This window comes from Berghia stephanieae, chromosome 2, assembly GCF_034508935.2.
Source record: "Berghia stephanieae isolate SIO BIC M18660-M18661 chromosome 2, UCSD_Bste_1.3, whole genome shotgun sequence".
Classification (NCBI taxonomy): domain Eukaryota; kingdom Metazoa; phylum Mollusca; class Gastropoda; order Nudibranchia; family Aeolidiidae; genus Berghia; species Berghia stephanieae.
The window spans coordinates 32,780,626-32,800,290 of record NC_088361.1 but is presented as its reverse complement, the minus strand read 5'-3'; the positions used below and the strand labels follow the sequence as shown (position 1 = coordinate 32,800,290).

The window sequence follows — 19,665 nt, the reverse complement described above, 5'->3', positions numbered from 1 at the left end:
GAAGACAATAGAGAATAAAACTCACTCACTCACTCACTTTTCTGAATTAAAAATTCACCCCATACACCGGAGCATACTCAATGTCTCAATCGTTTCTATGTTATATGTTTGTGATGAGAATATTGGCTATTAAGCTTAACTGCTGGTCAAAATTACTTCGCGATGGTGGCGAACGAATCGGCAATCTCAAGAAGTGGGTGAGAGAGGGATCTAGAAATGACTTTGGGTTTGAAACGAATATTTTTGTGTTCGTGGATAGCTCACACGGTAGAGCCACGCTCTCACCTGCCAGGCGGAGTTGTCGTACCAATAAGGTCGCAGGTTCAAACCCCACCACCGCCGCGAAAAAAATTTTTATTCTCTATTGTCTTCTGGCACTTTTCTACTCACTTCATATCTTGTTAATAATGATAATAACAATAATAGTAGTAGTAATAGTAATAATAATGGATCAATAATAATAATTCATTAGGCTCACATGACTTTTTTACCACAAATTAGTCAAAAATTACAAAATACGGATTTTAAGCTAAAAATAAGGACTTACGGACTCAGGAAGTCAAATACGGAACAAATCCGTTTTTACGGAACGGTTTTCAGCTATGTATATGCCATATTAGTAATTCCATTGATCTAGTTGTATCAAGAGTTCAATATCAACTCAAAAAAGTTTATTCCATTCAAATCTATTCTGATTTTGTTTTGGTTTTCCCTGATTTGCAAAGGAGACATCGGCATAGAGCATATATCAGAAAACTCCAAAACACTAAAGTCAAGGACATAGTGAAGAGCAAAAAGGCAAAAACATCTAACATTAAAAATTGGTAAAAGGGCATCTTCTGACTGGCTGCTCTCATATATCCTCCTCCAAATTCCATCACATGATCAAGCCAGAAAGCTGCTTCTTTCCTTGGTGATTTGTACAGGAGATGAAACATTTTTGAAGCTTTGGCAATGTTTTCTTTATAGGTACTATTAGTCACCAGTTCTCGTACCAGATCCGACAATTCGTCCACAGGTATAAATCTCATATCAGCTTTCAGTCCATAACCTTTGGCCCTTGTAGTCTCAGCATTGTAAAGCTGATCTCCAAAGAGAGGCAAACAGAGGATGGGAATGCCATGATAGAGAGCTTCGTACTGACCATTTTTGCCACAATGAGATATGAATAACTTAGTATTTTTGTGTCCTAGAATATCATTTTGGGGAACCCACTCTCGTGTTAGAATTCTTGTAGCATCTGGGGTTGGATTCTCAGATCTCCAGATAATGTTCATTCCTGTCATCTTGCAAGCTGGATTGATTTTGTGAAAAATGTAGTCTGGAATGTTAAAAAGAGAGCTGCCAAATGTAACTATTATAACGCCATTATTAGAATTTTCCATAAAGGTTTTAAAAGGATCTTTGAGTGATTTAGCCTCTTTAACTGCCATTCCTCCAACTAGTTTTACATTTGGTAACGACGGTCTAGGATAATCGATTAAAGGATCTAACTCCACAATAAATATTTCAGCATTTGCCACGATTTCACTTACAGTCTTATATGGTTTTTCTGGAGCAAACACAGACACTGTATCAGGTTCCATTATTTTAGGCTGAATTATCAAAACTAAGTATCCCAAAAAGCTTTGCAATCGACCCCAGAAATTCATTTCATCACTGACATCACTCAGCTGAAGTGGTGTGGCTGCTGGACTAAAGGGAATTCTGTATGATACGACATCATGGAATGTTCCAAGAACACCAAGGGGTATACCTAATTTGTAGGAGATTGTACTTATAATTTTGACAAAAGGCCCTCCATCTAAAACAAAAAAATCAGGTTTTACTTCTTTCACCTTGTCAGACAAGCCCTCAATCAAGATTGTCATTGATAATTGGTCAAAATATGTCAAAATGTTAATCATAGCATTCACCATACTATTTGTCTTGTTTTCAAAGAATATCTCAGGAAATTTTGTTCTCTCCCAGACCTGTTCTTCAATGTTCCCCAAAGATTGTCCGTAATTGATGATTTTAATACCTGATGTGTTGATCCTGGTACTGTTTGCCAAATATTCTGGAATACATACCCATGTCTCATGTCCAAGATCGGCCAATGCTCTGGCAATGTTTGTGTGACTTCGGACATGGCTTGCGCCAGGAGCAGGGAAGAACACAACTACTTTTGCATTGCTCAGATTTTTTGACAAGTTGAAGATCAAACTAATGAGAGTCAACACGTTGATTCCTATCATTGTTAAATGACTTTGTACTGAAAAGAAGAGAAAAAAAATGATTTAAATAATAACTAATGTCAGTTTAAGATAATAAAAGGCGCTTGCATCAAATTTATATCATACTAGAACAACAGCAAAAAATAATCTTTTTTTAAAAGACTCAATTTCTACAAAAATGCTTAAAGCGAACAGCAACACTTAGTATTAAGGATCAGACAACATATAAGGCAATATTACCCTTTTTTTCCCCTGACCGATGTAACACTGTTATCAGCCAGGCACTCAATTGTCATACCTCAAGAACACAAATGCTGCACTGTATGAAGAAAGATAATAAAAGAATCAAACAATTTAAATTAAGCTACTGGGTGGGGTGATGAAAAAAAAAAGTCAAGCGTGACTCAAATGAAGAGCAGAGGAGGGTCTAAGAGCAATCTATCAGTGTGCCTGGCCGTTAAAATAGTCAAACTAAGAAATGAGCACTGGACCCCTGACAAACAATTGCATACCAAAGAGATTTTAAATATGAAAAAAAAAAAGAAAAATATTAAAATATGAAACGTTCATGCTGCCGCGTAGTTTTATTTAACATTTTTGTTGGTTGTGTATTATTTTTTACCCTGTCAATGTTAAGAGAGGCGTCTTTGAACCATAATTTAGATTCAGGTGGTCTCAATTGTCAAAATGTAATTGAATAAAACTTATGTTGCTATATCATGTAGCCAGTAAAAAACCTCAAAATCTTGAGATTGTTTGAATTTTATAATTATTTTACTCTACACAAGACTAGCTGGTTAAGTGGGCTATTACAAGGTGGTCACCAATGCTGAGCTACTTTTGTAACAAAATTGGTTTGCATGGCAATAGTATCCTTAACTAAAACTCTTGTCATAAAACTGATAAGGTCTTAATCCCAAGCTCTTGTGTTCCTTCATAATTTAGAATTTAAAGTCAAAGCCTAAGTCATCTGCTGGATGATGACAAATGTACTGAAAAAATGTGTTAGTTTAAAAACAATGTTACTGGTTCATTTTTATAAACCATCGTCCTGTAATATTCGACTGAACTGACAGCATTAGTTCTTCAGCAAGGTCTGTGCCACCATCTTGCTTTGTTCACAGGAGACAAGGATGCTACATTGGCTGTACTTGCCAAATAGAGAGGGGGGGAAAAAAGGTGGGGGGGGGGGGGAGGCGGAGGGAGGAGGGGTTGAGAGAGAGAGAGAGAGAGAGAGAGAGAGAGAGAGAGAGAGAGAGAGAGAGAGAGAGAGAGAGAGAGAGAGAGAGAGAGAGAGAGAGAGAGAGAGAGAGAGAGAGAGAGAGAGAGAGAGAGAGAGAGAGTTCTCTTTCTCTAGGGGCAGGTGTCAGATTACTTGTTTCATTACTGGATCTTCTCTACCTTGAATCACACTATGGGTATTTATTTAAATTAGATTACGTTTGAATTTCAATTTTGTGCATTTTTTAAACTTATGATGGATTTTATAGCGAAATTTCGAGCTTCGGGTAGGGTGTGATGTTCAATTAAAGTTTGCATGTAAATTTTATTTTAAAATTAAATGCTCTCGCGACATCATTAATAAATTTGGCTTAAACAGAGTATAAATATAAATGATCAAAAACATTTTTATACCGAACAAAAATAATAATAAAATAAAAAATTAAAATAGCTCAATTTTTGGGAGTCCTTCCACACCACCACTCCACTCAAAATTCTTGCTCATCTTGAATTGAAGTATTGTTTATCCATTGATGAAACTTTACACATGGCGTTACAAACCTACCAAAATAAAGATGCAAAATTTATAAAACTTAAATCCAAGGCGGGCACTAAGTAGAGAGGGGTTGTTATTGGAAGGTATCCCTCCATTTTTAGATCATTTTAGATTAACAACTTTTAAATACATCTGGCCATAATCTCTCCGAAAACAAGGCAAGAGCACAACAGTAACCTTGCTGTTGTACCAATGCCCCGCATCTTAAATGATGGAGTTAAAAAAAAAGGTAGAACAAAAACAACAACCCCTACCCATCCAAACATCAAACACAGCAACACACACAAACAACTTAACAATAACTCCTACGTAAATAACTAGACTAATACGTAACTGGTCTAATAATAATAACCCAAGAGGCAATTCGGACTCGAGTCTGAATAGTCTCCCGTGACTATTCGGGCTCACACTCCAATGTGCGTGCGCATAGACAAAAGGGAGGATGACACAATGTGGGCAGTAGGCAGAGGGTGGAGCTGAAGAAAAAGAAAAAGAGTTCAGCAGAAATTCTGTTTTGCCCATATCACACTGACTCAGTTCCTACTGAGTAGGCTACTCCTACTCACACTATTATCTATCAGAATATGCAATTTTTCAAATTATTTATTTTGGCTGCGGTTATTCAGAGTCGACTCTGAATAACTTTCTCCGGTTATTCAGAGTCGACTCTGAATAACTGTCTACGGTTATTCAGAGTCAGGGAGTCCACTCTGATTAACTGTAGACAGTTGACTCTGAATAACTGTCTACAGTTATTCAGAGTCGGGGAGTCGACTCTGAATAACTGTAGACAGTTATAAGTGATGAACTTCCAGTTACCAACCATACGGTTTTTCTGTTTGTTTGTTTTTCTTCTCTCCCACCTCTGTTTAACCCTACGGGAAAAAATCGTTTTACTTTTTCGTATTTTCTTGTCTCTTCTGTCATGGCAGTTTTTTGCATCCGTGATTTGCATTGCGGCCGCAAAATTTGCAATTTTTTGCAAATTGTCGAGATTTTGCAAAAAAAAAAAAAAAAAATACATAAAATAAAGAAATATTTTTAAAAATATAGTGGGGACCAGTGATGATAATCTTCCGCGGATTTCTGGGATTTTAGGATTTGTTCATAAATGTTCCGTTGTTTTTTGTCATGTCAAACATTTTCTGCTTAGTGGTAGTTCAGGGGGGAAAAAAAACAATAATATGCCTTCTATCATTTTTTGACACCTCTGCTCAGTTGCATGAATTTTGGTGACACTCCTTTATTTATGACGTTAGTCTAGACACGCTGGCGCCAAATGTCAAAGGCAGCACAAGACACATGGTGGCCATGAATGAGAAGATGATCGAAAGGGAAGGGGATGGAGCAAATGGGTGTAAATATTTGTGTACTTTTTAGCTGTAACATGATAATACATTCATTTGACGATTTTATAAGGTTTATAAGCGGGCCAAGCGTGTCTATTTTTTTTTCTTCCTTTTAAAGTTTTGTTTTGTTTTTGTTTGATTGTTCTGAATTTGTTAATAGAATTCATTACAACTTGTGTCTAATTATAAAACAATTTAAAAAAAAAAAATCAATTCATTAACTCTCTCTCTCTCTCTCTCTCTCTCTCTCTCTCTCTCTCTCTCTCTCTCTCTCTCTCTCTCTCTCTCTCTCTCTCTCTCTCTCTCTCTCTCTCTCAGCCACCCTTCTATCTTCATATTATGTTTATAGATATCATTTGGTAATAGAGAGATAATAAGTTAGGCTGATCGATTTAAGAAATGGTTGTTTATAAGCTAATTTAAAATTGCTTTGTTGATGGAATATGTTTTGCAATTGATTAAAGATTCTTATTTATAAGCGACTGAAATTGAAAAATCGCCAAGTTTTAAGAATTTGGCACTAAAATTGCCAAAGTCACAAAATAACCGTAGTAAACTGGTATCAAATTGAAAGAAACTCATCTCGCAAGAACTCAACTCGATAATTCGATAGGCTACTCGGCTCTAAATAATTTAGTGCTGGGTCGAGTTTGAAACGATCAAATCGAGCGGGTTTTCGATCGAGTCCTCTAAAATCGAGTCGGTTTCGGGCGGGTTTCGAGTCAGTGACGTCATCGAGCAGTGATTCGTTTGAAAAAAAAAAAAACACGAGCATCTCGGTTGCCACAGGAAACTTCACAGTCCCCTCCCTCTCTTATAGTCTAGAGGAAACCTTCATAACCCTTTCATAACGTCCGCCAAAAATGTTTTAACGGAATCGGAATGCGATATATATGCGGAGTGTTATCATGATTAGTGCCGGTCTGTTGACATTGAGCATTTTTAATAAAATGTGATTTTGTATGCGGTAATCATGGGATCCATAATTGGTTACAATGGTTTTCCATACGTGTCTCGCGGTTTGGCCTTGACACAGCACAGACTAAATGTGTCAGTTCACGGCAGCAAACGTACACGCCGACTGCTCCGTCTGTTTTGTTTTATCAGAACACTGATGTCTATAAACCATATTAGGTCCCCTTTTATGCCCCCATCACAGTTAAATAAAAGGTAAATGCCGTTTTAAAAATATGTTTTCAGTTAAAGTGACCCACTTTCATTCTTTCAATCATTCATTCATGTTTTCTTTTTTTCCGGTAGGTAGTAAAAGTATGGTGCTCCGTTTGAGCACAATATTTGTTACTGGGTACATGTATGTGTATAGTGCACTGTCCACTAAAGCGCTTTACAAGGGATCCATTCAGAGGTCGCAGGTTCAAACCCTACCACCGCCGCGAAAAAATTTTTTATTCTCTATTGTCTTCTGGCACTTTTCTACTCACTTCATATCTTGTTGTTACCAACATAAGTGCCTGCTCCACTCACTTTTCTGAATTAAAAATTCACCCCATACACCGGAGCATACTCAATGTCTCAATCGTTTCTATGTTATATGTTTGTGATGAGAATATTGGCTATTAAGCTTAACTGCTGGTCAAAATTACTTCGCGATGGTGGCGAACGAATCGGCGATCTCAAGAAGTGGGTGAGAGAGGGATCTAGAAATGACTTTGGGTTTGAAACGAATATTTTTGTGTTCGTGGATAGCTCACACGGTAGAGCCACGCTCTCACCTGCCAGGCGGAGTTGTCGTACCAATAAGGTCGCAGGTTCAAACCCTACCACCGCCGCGAAAAAAATTTTTATTCTCTATTGTCTTCTGGCACTTTTCTACTCACTTCATATCTTGTTGTTACCAACATAAGTGCCTGCTCCACTCACTTTTCTGAATTAAAAATTCACCCCATACACCGGAGCATACTCAATGTCTCAATCGTTTCTATGTTATATGTTTGTGATGAGAATATTGGCTATTAAGCTTAACTGCTGGTCAAAATTACTTCGCGATGGTGGCGAACGAATCGGCGATCTCAAGAAGTGGGTGAGAGAGGGATCTAGAAATGACTTTGGGTTTGAAACGAATATTTTTGTGTTCGTGGATAGCTCACACGGTAGAGCCACGCTCTCACCTGCCAGGCGGAGTTGTCGTACCAATAAGGTCGCAGGTTCAAACCCTACCACCGCCGCGAAAAAATTTTTTATTCTCTATTGTCTTCTGGCACTTTTCTACTCACTTCATATCTTGTTGTTACCAACATAAGTGCCTGCTCCACTCACTTTTCTGAATTAAAAATTCACCCCATACACCGGAGCATACTCAATGTCTCAATCGTTTCTATGTTATATGTTTGTGATGAGAATATTGGCTATTAAGCTTAACTGCTGGTCAAAATTACTTCGCGATGGTGGCGAACGAATCGGCGATCTCAAGAAGTGGGTGAGAGAGGGATCTAGAAATGACTTTGGGTTTGAAACGAATATTTTTGTGTTCGTGGATAGCTCACACGGTAGAGCCACGCTCTCACCTGCCAGGCGGAGTTGTCGTACCAATAAGGTCGCAGGTTCAAACCCTACCACCGCCGCGAAAAAAATTTTTATTCTCTATTGTCTTCTGGCACTTTTCTACTCACTTCATATCTTGTTGTTACCAACATAAGTGCCTGCTCCACTCACTTTTCTGAATTAAAAATTCACCCCATACACCGGAGCATACTCAATGTCTCAATCGTTTCTATGTTATATGTTTGTGATGAGAATATTGGCTATTAAGCTTAACTGCTGGTCAAAATTACTTCGCGATGGTGGCGAACGAATCGGCGATCTCAAGAAGTGGGTGAGAGAGGGATCTAGAAATGACTTTGGGTTTGAAACGAATATTTTTGTGTTCGTGGATAGCTCACACGGTAGAGCCACGCTCTCACCTGCCAGGCGGAGTTGTCGTACCAATAAGGTCGCAGGTTCAAACCCTACCACCGCCGCGAAAAAAATTTTTATTCTCTATTGTCTTCTGGCACTTTTCTACTCACTTCATATCTTGTTGTTACCAACATAAGTGCCTGCTCCACTCACTTTTCTGAATTAAAAATTCACCCCATACACCGGAGCATACTCAATGTCTCAATCGTTTCTATGTTATATGTTTGTGATGAGAATATTGGCTATTAAGCTTAACTGCTGGTCAAAATTACTTCGCGATGGTGGCGAACGAATCGGCGATCTCAAGAAGTGGGTGAGAGAGGGATCTAGAAATGACTTTGGGTTTGAAACGAATATTTTTGTGTTCGTGGATAGCTCACACGGTAGAGCCACGCTCTCACCTGCCAGGCGGAGTTGTCGTACCAATAAGGTCGCAGGTTCAAACCCTACCACCGCCGCGAAAAAAATTTTTATTCTCTATTGTCTTCTGGCACTTTTCTACTCACTTCATATCTTGTTGTTACCAACATAAGTGCCTGCTCCACTCACTTTTCTGAATTAAAAATTCACCCCATACACCGGAGCATACTCAATGTCTCAATCGTTTCTATGTTATATGTTTGTGATGAGAATATTGGCTATTAAGCTTAACTGCTGGTCAAAATTACTTCGCGATGGTGGCGAACGAATCGGCGATCTCAAGAAGTGGGTGAGAGAGGGATCTAGAAATGACTTTGGGTTTGAAACGAATATTTTTGTGTTCGTGGATAGCTCACACGGTAGAGCCACGCTCTCACCTGCCAGGCGGAGTTGTCGTACCAATAAGGTCGCAGGTTCAAACCCTACCACCGCCGCGAAAAAAATTTTTATTCTCTATTGTCTTCTGGCACTTTTCTACTCACTTCATATCTTGTTGTTTACAAGGGATCCCTCTCTAGCCAACAGAAACACTTAACAATTTGAACTGATGTAATAGCAATATATATATATATATATATATATATATATATATATATATATATATATATATATATATATATATGACTTACTTGACTTAGATGCCTTTCGCGTCTCGACCGAAAGATCGGGTCGCCTTGGCTGTTTCCAGTATTTCCTGTGTGAGGTGTCTCCAATATTGCCGGTCCTCTGCTAGGGTTCTCAGATTTTCAAGGTCCCCTGCCGTTATGAGACTAATGCTTTGTCCAAGTGTTGTGAGGTTTTTGTTTAGGATCACAGGGAGTGTTGTGATCGGTCTTCCTCTGAAAAGGTTCCCGTGTTTTTGGAAGTATCCCGACATGGCTTGGTTTGCTGGTATGTTTTTGTCCCTGCGTAGTATGTGACCGAAAAGTTGCCATCGTTGTTGTAAAATGTCAAGGGAGATTGGTCTTTCTTTTGTGATCTTATAGAGTGATTCATTTGAGATCTTTTTGGGGTATTTGATGTCCAGTACCCTTCTTAGCTGTGTGCGATGGAAGGCATCCAGATGTTCTTCTTCGGATTTTGTCAACGCCCAAGTGCCGCAGTTATACAGAAGTACCGGTTTTACAAGAGCATGGTACAGTTTCAGTTTGGTTTTTCTCTTTATTTTGTCACCTCTAATCCATACATTGGTGAGTTTACTGAGTGCGGCGTTTGATAGCTGTTTTCTTCTTTGTACATCCTCGGTGTCTCCAATTAGTGAGCCGACTTTCTTTGTTCTTTTCCATTCCTCTTTGTTCCTCGATATTGTTGTAAATTCGGTTTTATTGGCATTGACTTGGAGGTTATATTTCATGAGGGTATTTTGTATGATGTCTATATTTGCTGGTGTTGATCCAATAAAATCGACATCATCTGCATAGGCGATTTCTCTAGGGATTGCATTCTCAATATGAGTCGTTGGTTTTGGAATGACTTTTCGAACTTCTTTCAGAGCGTGTTCTAAGTATATTGTGAACAGAATCGGGCTCAGACTATCTCCTTGGGGGGTCCCGATGTTACTTTCGAACTGCGTCTGTTTTGTGGCCCCGTATATCCTTGGTTGTATCTTTGTGTTGCTGAGGAGAAATCGGATTATTCGGAGCTCGTCTTCGTCTACTATTTCTGTTAATATCTCCAAAAGTTTTCCTCTGTCGATCGTATCAAAGGCTGCGGACATATCGATTCCGGTTATTGTTATGGATATGTTTTCTTTGAGTGCCTTTGCTGCCAACCATTTATGTGTCCATACAACGTCCGATGTGCTTCGGTCTTGGCGAAACCCGCTTTGGCTATGTGATAGGTATTTTTCTATTTTCGGTCTAATTCTGTTGAGGACAATAGTTGACAGTGTTTTTCTTATGGTATTCAGTAATGTTATTGGGCGCAGGTTGTTTACGGGTCCTTTCGTTTTTCCTGGTTTTTGTATTGTAATTAGGACACCGCTGTTAATGTCCCAGTCTTTGTGTGTTGAGAATGTTTTGTTCATTATGTTTGCAATGCTCAGATCCAGGGAGAGTGTACCGCATTTCAGCAATTCAGCGGGAATTTCATCTTCGCCTGGGGATCTGTTATTGTTTAGGCACTTTATGCTATTTCTAACTTCAGTTGTTGTGATGCGGTTGTTTAGGTCTCTAGGGTTTCCTGAGAAGGGCGATATTTGTGAGACTTGTTTGTGAAATTTCTGCTGGAAGTGGTCAGTTACAATGTCAAGGATATCGTTGGGATTTGTTGTCTGTTTGCCAAATTTATCCTGTAGTTTTGGGTTCTCGAATGGTTTTCGGTTCAGAGATTTCGTCGCTTTGAACATAGACGATGCGTTATTTTTGGACTTTTCTATGTCTTCCACTTTTTTGTCTAATTCCTCGTTTCTGTGTTTTATTGTAAGTGATCGAATTGAATGCAGTATTTTGTTTCGTTCCGTTTTCAGGTTTATTATTTCTTCCGAGTCTTTCGTGTTTTGTATCCTGATCCTAAGTTCTTTTTGTTGCCGCGATAGATCGTTAATAGCGATGTTAGGCGTTCGATTTGGTTTGTTCTTAGTTGTATTAATAGAGCCTGCACTTTCTTCCCCCGCATATTTCATTGCCGCTTGCGTCTCTTTCCATTCATTGTTTGGATTGTTGTTTTGCTTTATTTTAAATAGACTTGAGTTAAGTTCATATTGGTAATGAATGCGACATTCTCGCTCATTTACTATTTTTGCCGTGTTTATTTTGACTGCGGTTTTACCTTTCTGTCTTCGTTGTCTGTACACATTTATGTTGAAATTCGTTTTTACAAGTTTGTGATCGGATGTTAGCAGTGTACCACCGTATGATCGCGAGTTGGTTGAGTAGTGTTTATGGCGGTGTCGACATATGATATAGTCTATTTGGTTGTGTATTGTTATCATTTTGTCTTGGGTTTGGTCTTTCCTTTGTCCTACCCATGTTGTCTGGTGTCTTGATGGGTGGTTGAAAGCACTGTTTGTTATGAAAAGTTTTCTCTGTTCACAGAACTGGACTAATTTTTCTCCGTTATCGTTACGTTTTCCTTTTGAGTATGATCCTAAACATAGTGTGTCACTGTCGAGACGTTTTCCTACTTTGGCATTAAAATCTCCAGCAATTATTAATATTGATTTGTTTCCTATTTTGTTCAGTGTATCGTCTAGGTCTTTGTAAAATTTATCAGTTTCCTCTGGGTATTGTTTTGCGCGATGACTTGTTGGTGCGTAAACATTTACGATTGAGATAGTGAACGTCTTCTTACCGTGATCGTCTTTATTATCGTTATTCTGGTTCCTTGAATTGATCTTACACTTAAGCTCAAGAACACATATTCTGTCCGAAACATTCCATTCGTCACTAGTCAAATCCCTGCAGTTTTTATTTATGAGAAATCCACATCCATAGTGAGGTGAACTATATATATATATATATATATATATATATATATATATATATATTGCTCCTGGCAACCTTTTTTTCCATTGATTCCAACTCTGAAAAAAAAAGTGAAAAGAAATAGTTGTCCTATTACTATTAACTCATCACTATTATACTCCTTTAAAAAAAATAATATTTTGAGCCATGTGGCCCCTGGTGCCTGAATTTATCCCGGTTTCTGTAACGTTAATCGCCCTCATAGCGATTGTCTGTTTAACACTGAAACACTCTACCATTCAGCGATGGGCCCTTAGCCTTCACACCAGCAGTCGTCTTCTGAAATGTTTGTCTGAATTGACTGAGAGTTCCAAAAAGGACTTTCTGGAAATGCATAAAGAGGAAACGAATGCGCGTATCGCTAGTGATGCGCTGGACAGGGAAAAAATTCGGACAAAACTAGATAGATGCATCAACCCCCTAAGTGCAACTGCGCATCCTGTTTGCCTTGAGAACATCGCTGATGGAAAAGTGAGCCCTCAATCTGTCAATGTAGACGATTCTATCAGCATCGGTACCACGGACATGAAAGAATTTGAGAAAACATGGCCCAATGAATTCTATAAAGCACTTTCTACCAAAGTGACAACAATGGCAGCCGGGAAAAAATCTATTCAAAGTGACCGTGGTCCAATATACGACACAAGTTTGATTTATTCTCGCGCTATGGGATTAATGGCTTGTCGAGATTTTGACATAGAGTCTCTCTTTAAATATGAACTGGCACCATTCCCGACATCTTTATTCAGTGACAATGGAGACATACGTACTGCTACTACAAAAGCTGCTCTGAAGAGAAATCTGCAAGAAACTGTCTCTGCTTGTGGTGGACAACATCCTGAGATCGTGATCTTAGATGGATGCGCACTTCTTTATTGTGTAAACTGGCCATCCAAGGAACCATCCAAGACTATGACAATAGTTTTTGGACTCTCTTATTGCCGAAAATGGACAGAAGTGACGTGCACCTTGTCTTTGACAGATATCATGATTTCAGCATCAAAAGTGCTACTCGACAAAGTCGCAGTATAAAAGTTCGAACGGTACACACTCCTCTGCCTGCTCAAGGCTCAATTCTTGCCTGCACTGAGAACAAAAAGCAATTGATTAGCATACTCTGTACGGAATTAATGTCCAGGGCTGTAGCTCAACCATGTGAAAGGCGTCTCGTTATCACAGGACACGAAAATGCTCCTCTCCAAATAAAAATGGAAAAGTCTCCACAAGGACAGACTTGGAGACGACACACGACGAAGCGGATGTCCTTATGGTGAAACAAGCAATACATGCTGCTTCATTGACCAATGTTGTGAAGGTGGTTAGTGACGATACGGATGTCTTTGTACTGTTAGTTCATTTCTACTACAAGCTTGACTTGGACTCCAGTCACTGCTCGATGATGATGGAAGCTACAAGTAGGGACCGTGGACTTGTTGACATTGGGAAAACGGTCTCGAGAAATCAAGAAATTGCGCCTTATCTTCTTGCAGCACATGCGCTATCTGGCTGTGATACAGTGGCTAACCCGTATGGTATAGGGAAAAACACAGTCATCAAAGTTCTTCAAAAGGGACACAAACTGGACAACCTTGGAAACACCAGTGCCAGTTTTGAAGATGTTATCAAGAAGCCACCTTCTTCATAACTGCATGCTACGGCGTTCACGATGAAGCAACTATGCCTGGCGCCAGGTACAAAGTTTGGCTGAAGAAAACGGGGAAAAATCATTAAAAAGGTCCCTGACTTGAAAACCATACCCCCTACCTCAGAAGCATTCTGTGAGAACACCAAAAGAGCGCACATTCAGACAGCAATTTGGTATCATAGTCTTTGAAAAACTCCCCCAGATTTACAACCAACAGATTTTGGATGGATGAAGTTGCCAGCAACCAAATCACTTGTTCCAACCACAGTGCCAAGCAACACACCGAGTGTACCGCCCGAGTTGTTAGAGACTATTCAATGCGGATGTTCTTCTGAACAACCTTGTGGATCATCAAAATGTCGCTGTGTTGCCGCGCAGCTTCCATGCACAATATTTTGTAAATGTCATGATCGTGAGTGCTGTCAAAATCTCCTTTATCAAGCTGCTTCCATGTCAAGCGATGAGTCAAGTGACAAAGACATTGATGATGAGTGATTTAGTTTACCAGAGATACATGTCAGATATGCCGAAAATTGTCATTCTATTTTTTGTCCTTCAGTAAATATCAATGTAAAAAAGCAAAGGCGAAGAAAACTAAAGACTCAAAACAAGGCACGGTCTTTCTATATGGAGACTCTCTCCGTGTTTTTGTGTGATCTGACACCTTTTCCACACAAAATGTCAATTTTGATTATCCCAATTATACTTTCACCGCTGTAGGAAATTTAAATACCAACAAATAGCATAAATAACCTAAATTCTGTATTGGTCTTGTCAATGCCTTCAATTTGATACCAAACACGGCTATATTTGGGTCATTTTACGAGACCATCTTGGCAGTGACCTTGACCTTTTGGATAGTTAAATTGCTAATAACTTGTCAACTATTCGGCCAATTTTTAAAAAAGAAGTATTTTTGTAATTGATTTGACTAAATCTTTCATTCTGTATAATATAAAATGATTTTTGAGGATTTTTAAAAATGACCTTTTCGTGACCTTTGTGACGTAATTTCTCAAAATGCTCAATGTGCTCATGGCAGCACTATTCAGACATTTAATCTTGAGATGTTCAACTTTAATAAAATGCAAAAAAAAATTTGGCGGACGCTTTTTTTGGGTTATGGTTAAAATCATGATTGTCTGTGGCTGGCTTGACTGCAGCTGGTTATGATGGGGGCTACCAGATGGCCAAGTTCAAAATTGGTTACTAAGAAATGTTTTTCTATTATTATTCATTTTTTTTTTTAAATCTTTTATTTTAAAAAAAATGAAAAGATAAGTTTTATCCAACTGTAGTCGATTGTTTTATTAATTAAAATCAATGAGTTTTTCAAGGGAGTCAGGATGATTGTGGTGTTTGATAATGTGAGGTTCTATTTGACTATTTGGCCAAGAAAAAATCTGGCTGTTTGGAAGCCTTGATTTTATTTATTTTAATTAATTTTTTTTATGATCGTTCGTCGCATCACACGCACCCACCCACACACGCACGCACACACAGGCACACACACGCACACACACACACACACACACACGCCATCAAAACTGCATCAGTTGTTGATTTGGTGATGGGGTGGCACGTCACCCCCCCCCCCCCCCCCTCCCCCCCTAATCAGAGAAGGAATACAGCGATATTCACCTTGACATATTTCATATTTATGTCGCGCCAAAAGTTGTCGGGTGTAACCTACATGACCGCCCCCACCTCACATTTGTCACTGGTCGTCATCGAGGCGCGCGCTTTCTTGCTTTGTCGGTTACCTTTCATCACACATGTTCAAATCTTTATCTTATAGCCTATTTACTACTGCTATTAATTTTATTTAAACAGGTGATATTACGGTTGTTGCCTTTCCTGCTCTCGGCTTAGTTAGGTTGCTTTAAAATTTGGGCAGGAATATGAATATTTAACATTGTTACTTCCTGTTTAGTTTTTCTTTGTGTATGTATGTGTGTGTGTGTGTGTGTGTGTGTGTGTGTGTGTGTGTGTGTGTGTGTGTGTTGTTGTTGTTGTGGCTGTTGTTGTTTTGTTGAGTTTTGGGGGGTTTTTTTTTGTTTTTTTTTTGGGGGGGGGGGGGTGCTTTTCTGACATCCAAACACCAAACCCGAGACTATTTATTTATTTACATTTAGTTACTTTGTTTGGTTTCTTTTTTTTCTCTTCATTTTGTTGTGTTTTTTTTTTTTTTGTTTTTTTTTTTTTTTTTTTTTTTTGTTTTGTTTGTTTTTGTTTCCTTTTTTTTGGGAATGGGAAGAAGGGGTAGTTTTATCCTTAGTCTTTTTAAAAGATGTATGGGATTACCTAACTTGGAACGCACAATAGGGATCGGCGTCGTTTCTGAGTTCAGTCAATTTTTTTCCCTTTTTTTATTGCTCAGTCCATTAAAGTGGAAGTAGGTATGTAGCTGGGTGGACGCTATTTTAGATCAACGGAAAGCACTTTTCGATTTACTAGCATCCTATTAAAAGTTTGGGTCCCAATAGCTCAGTAGGTAGTGCACTCGCTTAACATGCAAGGGAACCGAGCTCGATTCCGGGTGAAGTAGATACATATATTCTGACCCCTTGTCTACCTAGTAGTGATTGGGAAGCAAAGTCTGTTAGATCTGGCGGAAAGTTCCTTGCGATAGACTAATGGGCAATTGCTTTCGTAAGTTTTCCGATATGGAAACCGGACTGAACTCCGGCTTCATCGGGTCCAATAGCTCTGAAGAAGTACTTTTAAAAAAAAGATTAAAAGCATGCATTTGTTGCGATCCTTAATGTTGTGATTAATAGTTGTTCTGTGGCTCAGCGGTAAGGTGTCTCTTCTTGTCATAAATCAAGCGATGTTAAGCGTTGTAAGTGGTCGAGTGGGTGACAGTGATCCTGGAAAATTCTGATCCCGAAGTTAAGTCCTTGTGTAAGGCACTTACCACACATTACTTTACTCGACTCAGGTGTGAATGTATAACTATCTATAAGCAGTGACGGATACTATTAAGAGTTTTAGTACAAAAAAGACCCGAAACAGGCGACTGGTACATTATGAAATGGATGTAGGTTTGTATGGCCTGCTAGGGGGGAAATTGAATTATTATGAAGTTCATTGATCCGTGGAAATGAGCTTTGAATTCATACACCTGCTTGACCACTCCGATTCCAATATAAACGACTGATTAATGTTCCCATATTATAAACTATAGTTAGCTGAAAATCTTTCTCTGTCGGGGCCCCAAAAGTATGGAATAAATTAGACAAAGAAATCAAAGACGCCCCCGAGCTTTAATACTTTTAGGATTCTTTTGAAACTATTCCTTTTCAGATAAGTTAGTTATAGTATTTGTTTTGTTTTTTTCCTAGGTATGGTCTTTTAGGAGCAATTTGTGAATTCTGCGAGCTGTTTTGATTGATGATTACATTAACATGTGTTGATATTTATTTTATTAAGGTGATGATGATGCTGGGCTGCTGCTCCTGCTGATAATGATGGTGAAGATAAATAAATTATAAAAATAATAATAAATAAAATTCCCGTTATTCATCCCATAGGGGAGGTTTTTCTCTACGGTCTATTCTAAGGGAAGACTGGAATAACCCAGGCGTCAGCCACAGTGCACGCCGCAAATTGAGCTAGGACGAGGTGACTTGCTCAAGGCCACACAGTGCAGCGGCGGGTGATCGAACTCGGTACCTTTGGGGTGCGAACCAAAGACCGAACCGCTGAGCCACGCTGCCCCTAATGATGATGATGATGGGAACTAACAAATTACACAGGCATCTAACATTGAAACATTCCATATTCAAAGCTAACGTTTTACCTTACTGTAGGGTAGGGTAGTGTTCATTGATAGATGGATGCGTGTGTGTCATAGAAATAGCCATAGTGTCTGTCTGTCTGTGTGTGTGTGTGTGTGTGTGTGTGTGTGTGTGTGTGATATTCAACCTTTAGTAGGTTTAATGAAGTCTTGTCACACACGCGTGATACACCTACACGAATTTCCCTGCCACCCAGACACACTAACATCTGACAAGGAATGAGGGCTGTGGAAGAACCACAGACTACCGTGTGCAAACGTTGGCGATTGGTATCGGATGGCAAACTGTGATCGTTTGAAATGATTCGAAACACTCGTTACTCCTCAACTCGCTCGGATCGTGATCGCCTCAAGTCTCAAGATCGTCTCAAGCTCGTCTCAAGTCTCAAGATCGTCTCAAGCTCGTCTCTACTCGTCAACTCGAATGATCGTTTTATCAACTCGCTCTTCCGGAATTGAGATCGGACGGTGAATCGTGGCTTCGCGCTCGAATGTCGATCGAGTAAAAGCGATCGAATAACCCAACACTACTAAATATCTGTACACATGGTTATCCAGGGTCGACTCTGAATAACTGCCTACAGTTATCCAGAGTCGACTCTGAATAACCACTTCGTTTATTTTTGTCCTGATTTTATTTGGACATCGTGTTAGTGTTATGTTGTTAGAAAAAACTTTTTCATTTATACTACAGTTTCTTTGAATGACTTTTGTTACTTTTGAAGAGTTTTAACTCTTTTCTATTTAATTTCTATCTGGACTTCCAACTGATCCAGAATAGCCGCAGCCAAAAACTATAACAATAACAACAATGTCGCTGTTGTCATTGGATAAGTTGGTCAATCTATATGTCTCGGTATTTATTTTACAATGTATTACTATAACTAAAAACAGACTATTTACCAAGTAGATAAAAGCACGAGCTGGATCAATTACTAACTATGGAGATCAACTTTTATTTCTCCATGTTTTGAACATGAGTCGATGAGCGAGTAATAAAAATGGATGGGCAGTAGTTGTTATCGATATCGATTAGTATCGGTACTGACATTCATTCATTTCAAGTTTCCAATAGACTTTGAAAAAACATCGGATTTTGATGCAAATATAACAACTTGAGAAATATTGGACTATTTTCTTTCATCATAAAGTAAAAGAGGTATTTCTTATTCTTTACGACTAGCCCACCACTGTAATTCAATTTACTTATTTATGTTTCTTTTATAATTTTTATTCGATACTTGAGAATATAGAATAGGGTCCACCATTCCACTGAGCCACCACCATCTTTTCCAGGAAACAATAGGAGACGCCAACCTCAGCAGTGATTGGTTGTGCGGTTGTGACGGAGAAAGAAAAACAATAACAAAAGCACTTGTGGGTAACCATCCTCTACCCTCTGTCTCTTTCTTTAAAACTTGTCTGCAAACAATTCACATGTTTGCTGATATTATGTAGTTACAGATCGAAGAAAGGAAAATAAACTTCTTTCGAATTACTTAACCGCACATAGTCAAAGGCAAACTTAACCGAAACGAGCCTCTCTCGAATAATCAGCTGACTGTCAATCAAGGAATTTACCCGTACGGTGCTCTTATTGGCTGACCAACCAGCGGCCTCGATGAGAAAAATATCCGCCATTTTGATGTTGGCTGGGAATCGCGTTACTATAGTAAACAAGCGCTGATCGGCCGTTCATGAAAACAAGTTGCTGCTTGCTTGTTTAACTCAAAATTATTCAAAACGATCTCTCTAAAATGATATAAATGTGACTTCTTAAGGTTTTCTTCACCGTCAAAACCACACAACATTCTATTAATGATTACGTCCGAGGCAAAAAGGAATATTGACAGGTCGACCGAGAGTTGAACTCGTGAGACGACAAACATCAATGCGAAGTGTAGCGAGAGTCAAGCTATTGTTTGTCTTGTCCTATTCTATATAGAGAAAAGGATAAATAGTATAGCCTCGTGTGTGAGTGGTTGCGTGTCATAGTCTTGTTTTTAAATTGTTTCTGTTGTTTATGTGTGTAGTGATGACTCTCTCACACTCAATTGCAATGCCGAAAGAGGAATTCCC

At 38.9% G+C, this 19,665-nt stretch overlaps 1 protein-coding gene across 4 annotated transcripts; it reads right to left on the bottom strand.

Annotated features, from left to right (window-relative positions):
• Positions 1-364: 364 nt before the first annotated feature.
• On the bottom strand, positions 365-18,577 carry LOC144964739 (UDP-glucuronosyltransferase 2A1-like). Of its 4 annotated transcripts, none has more exons than XM_078899304.1 (3): positions 18,490-18,577; positions 2,457-2,535; positions 365-2,254 (listed from the first exon to the last, which is right to left on the bottom strand). In XM_078899304.1, exon 3 carries the CDS (start codon positions 2,235-2,237, stop codon positions 687-689), a length of 1,551 nt encoding a protein of 516 aa, XP_078755430.1. In that variant the 5' UTR covers positions 2,238-2,254; positions 2,457-2,535; positions 18,490-18,577; the 3' UTR covers positions 365-686. The 4 variants fall into 4 exon arrangements, with proteins under 4 accessions (XP_078755430.1, XP_078755431.1, XP_078755429.1 ...); XM_078899305.1 differs by lacking the exon at positions 18,490-18,577 and adding an exon at positions 9,161-9,188; XM_078899303.1 differs by lacking the exon at positions 365-2,254 and adding an exon at positions 9,308-12,201 and having other exon boundaries at positions 2,482-2,535; positions 18,490-18,567.
• Between the last annotated feature and the right edge of the window lie 1,088 nt (positions 18,578-19,665).

Bases quoted from the DNA above. Each gene is read 5' to 3' on its own strand.
- LOC144964739 (XM_078899303.1), bottom strand. From the start codon at position 11,610: ATGATAACAATACACAACCAAATAGACTATATCATATGTCGACACCGC.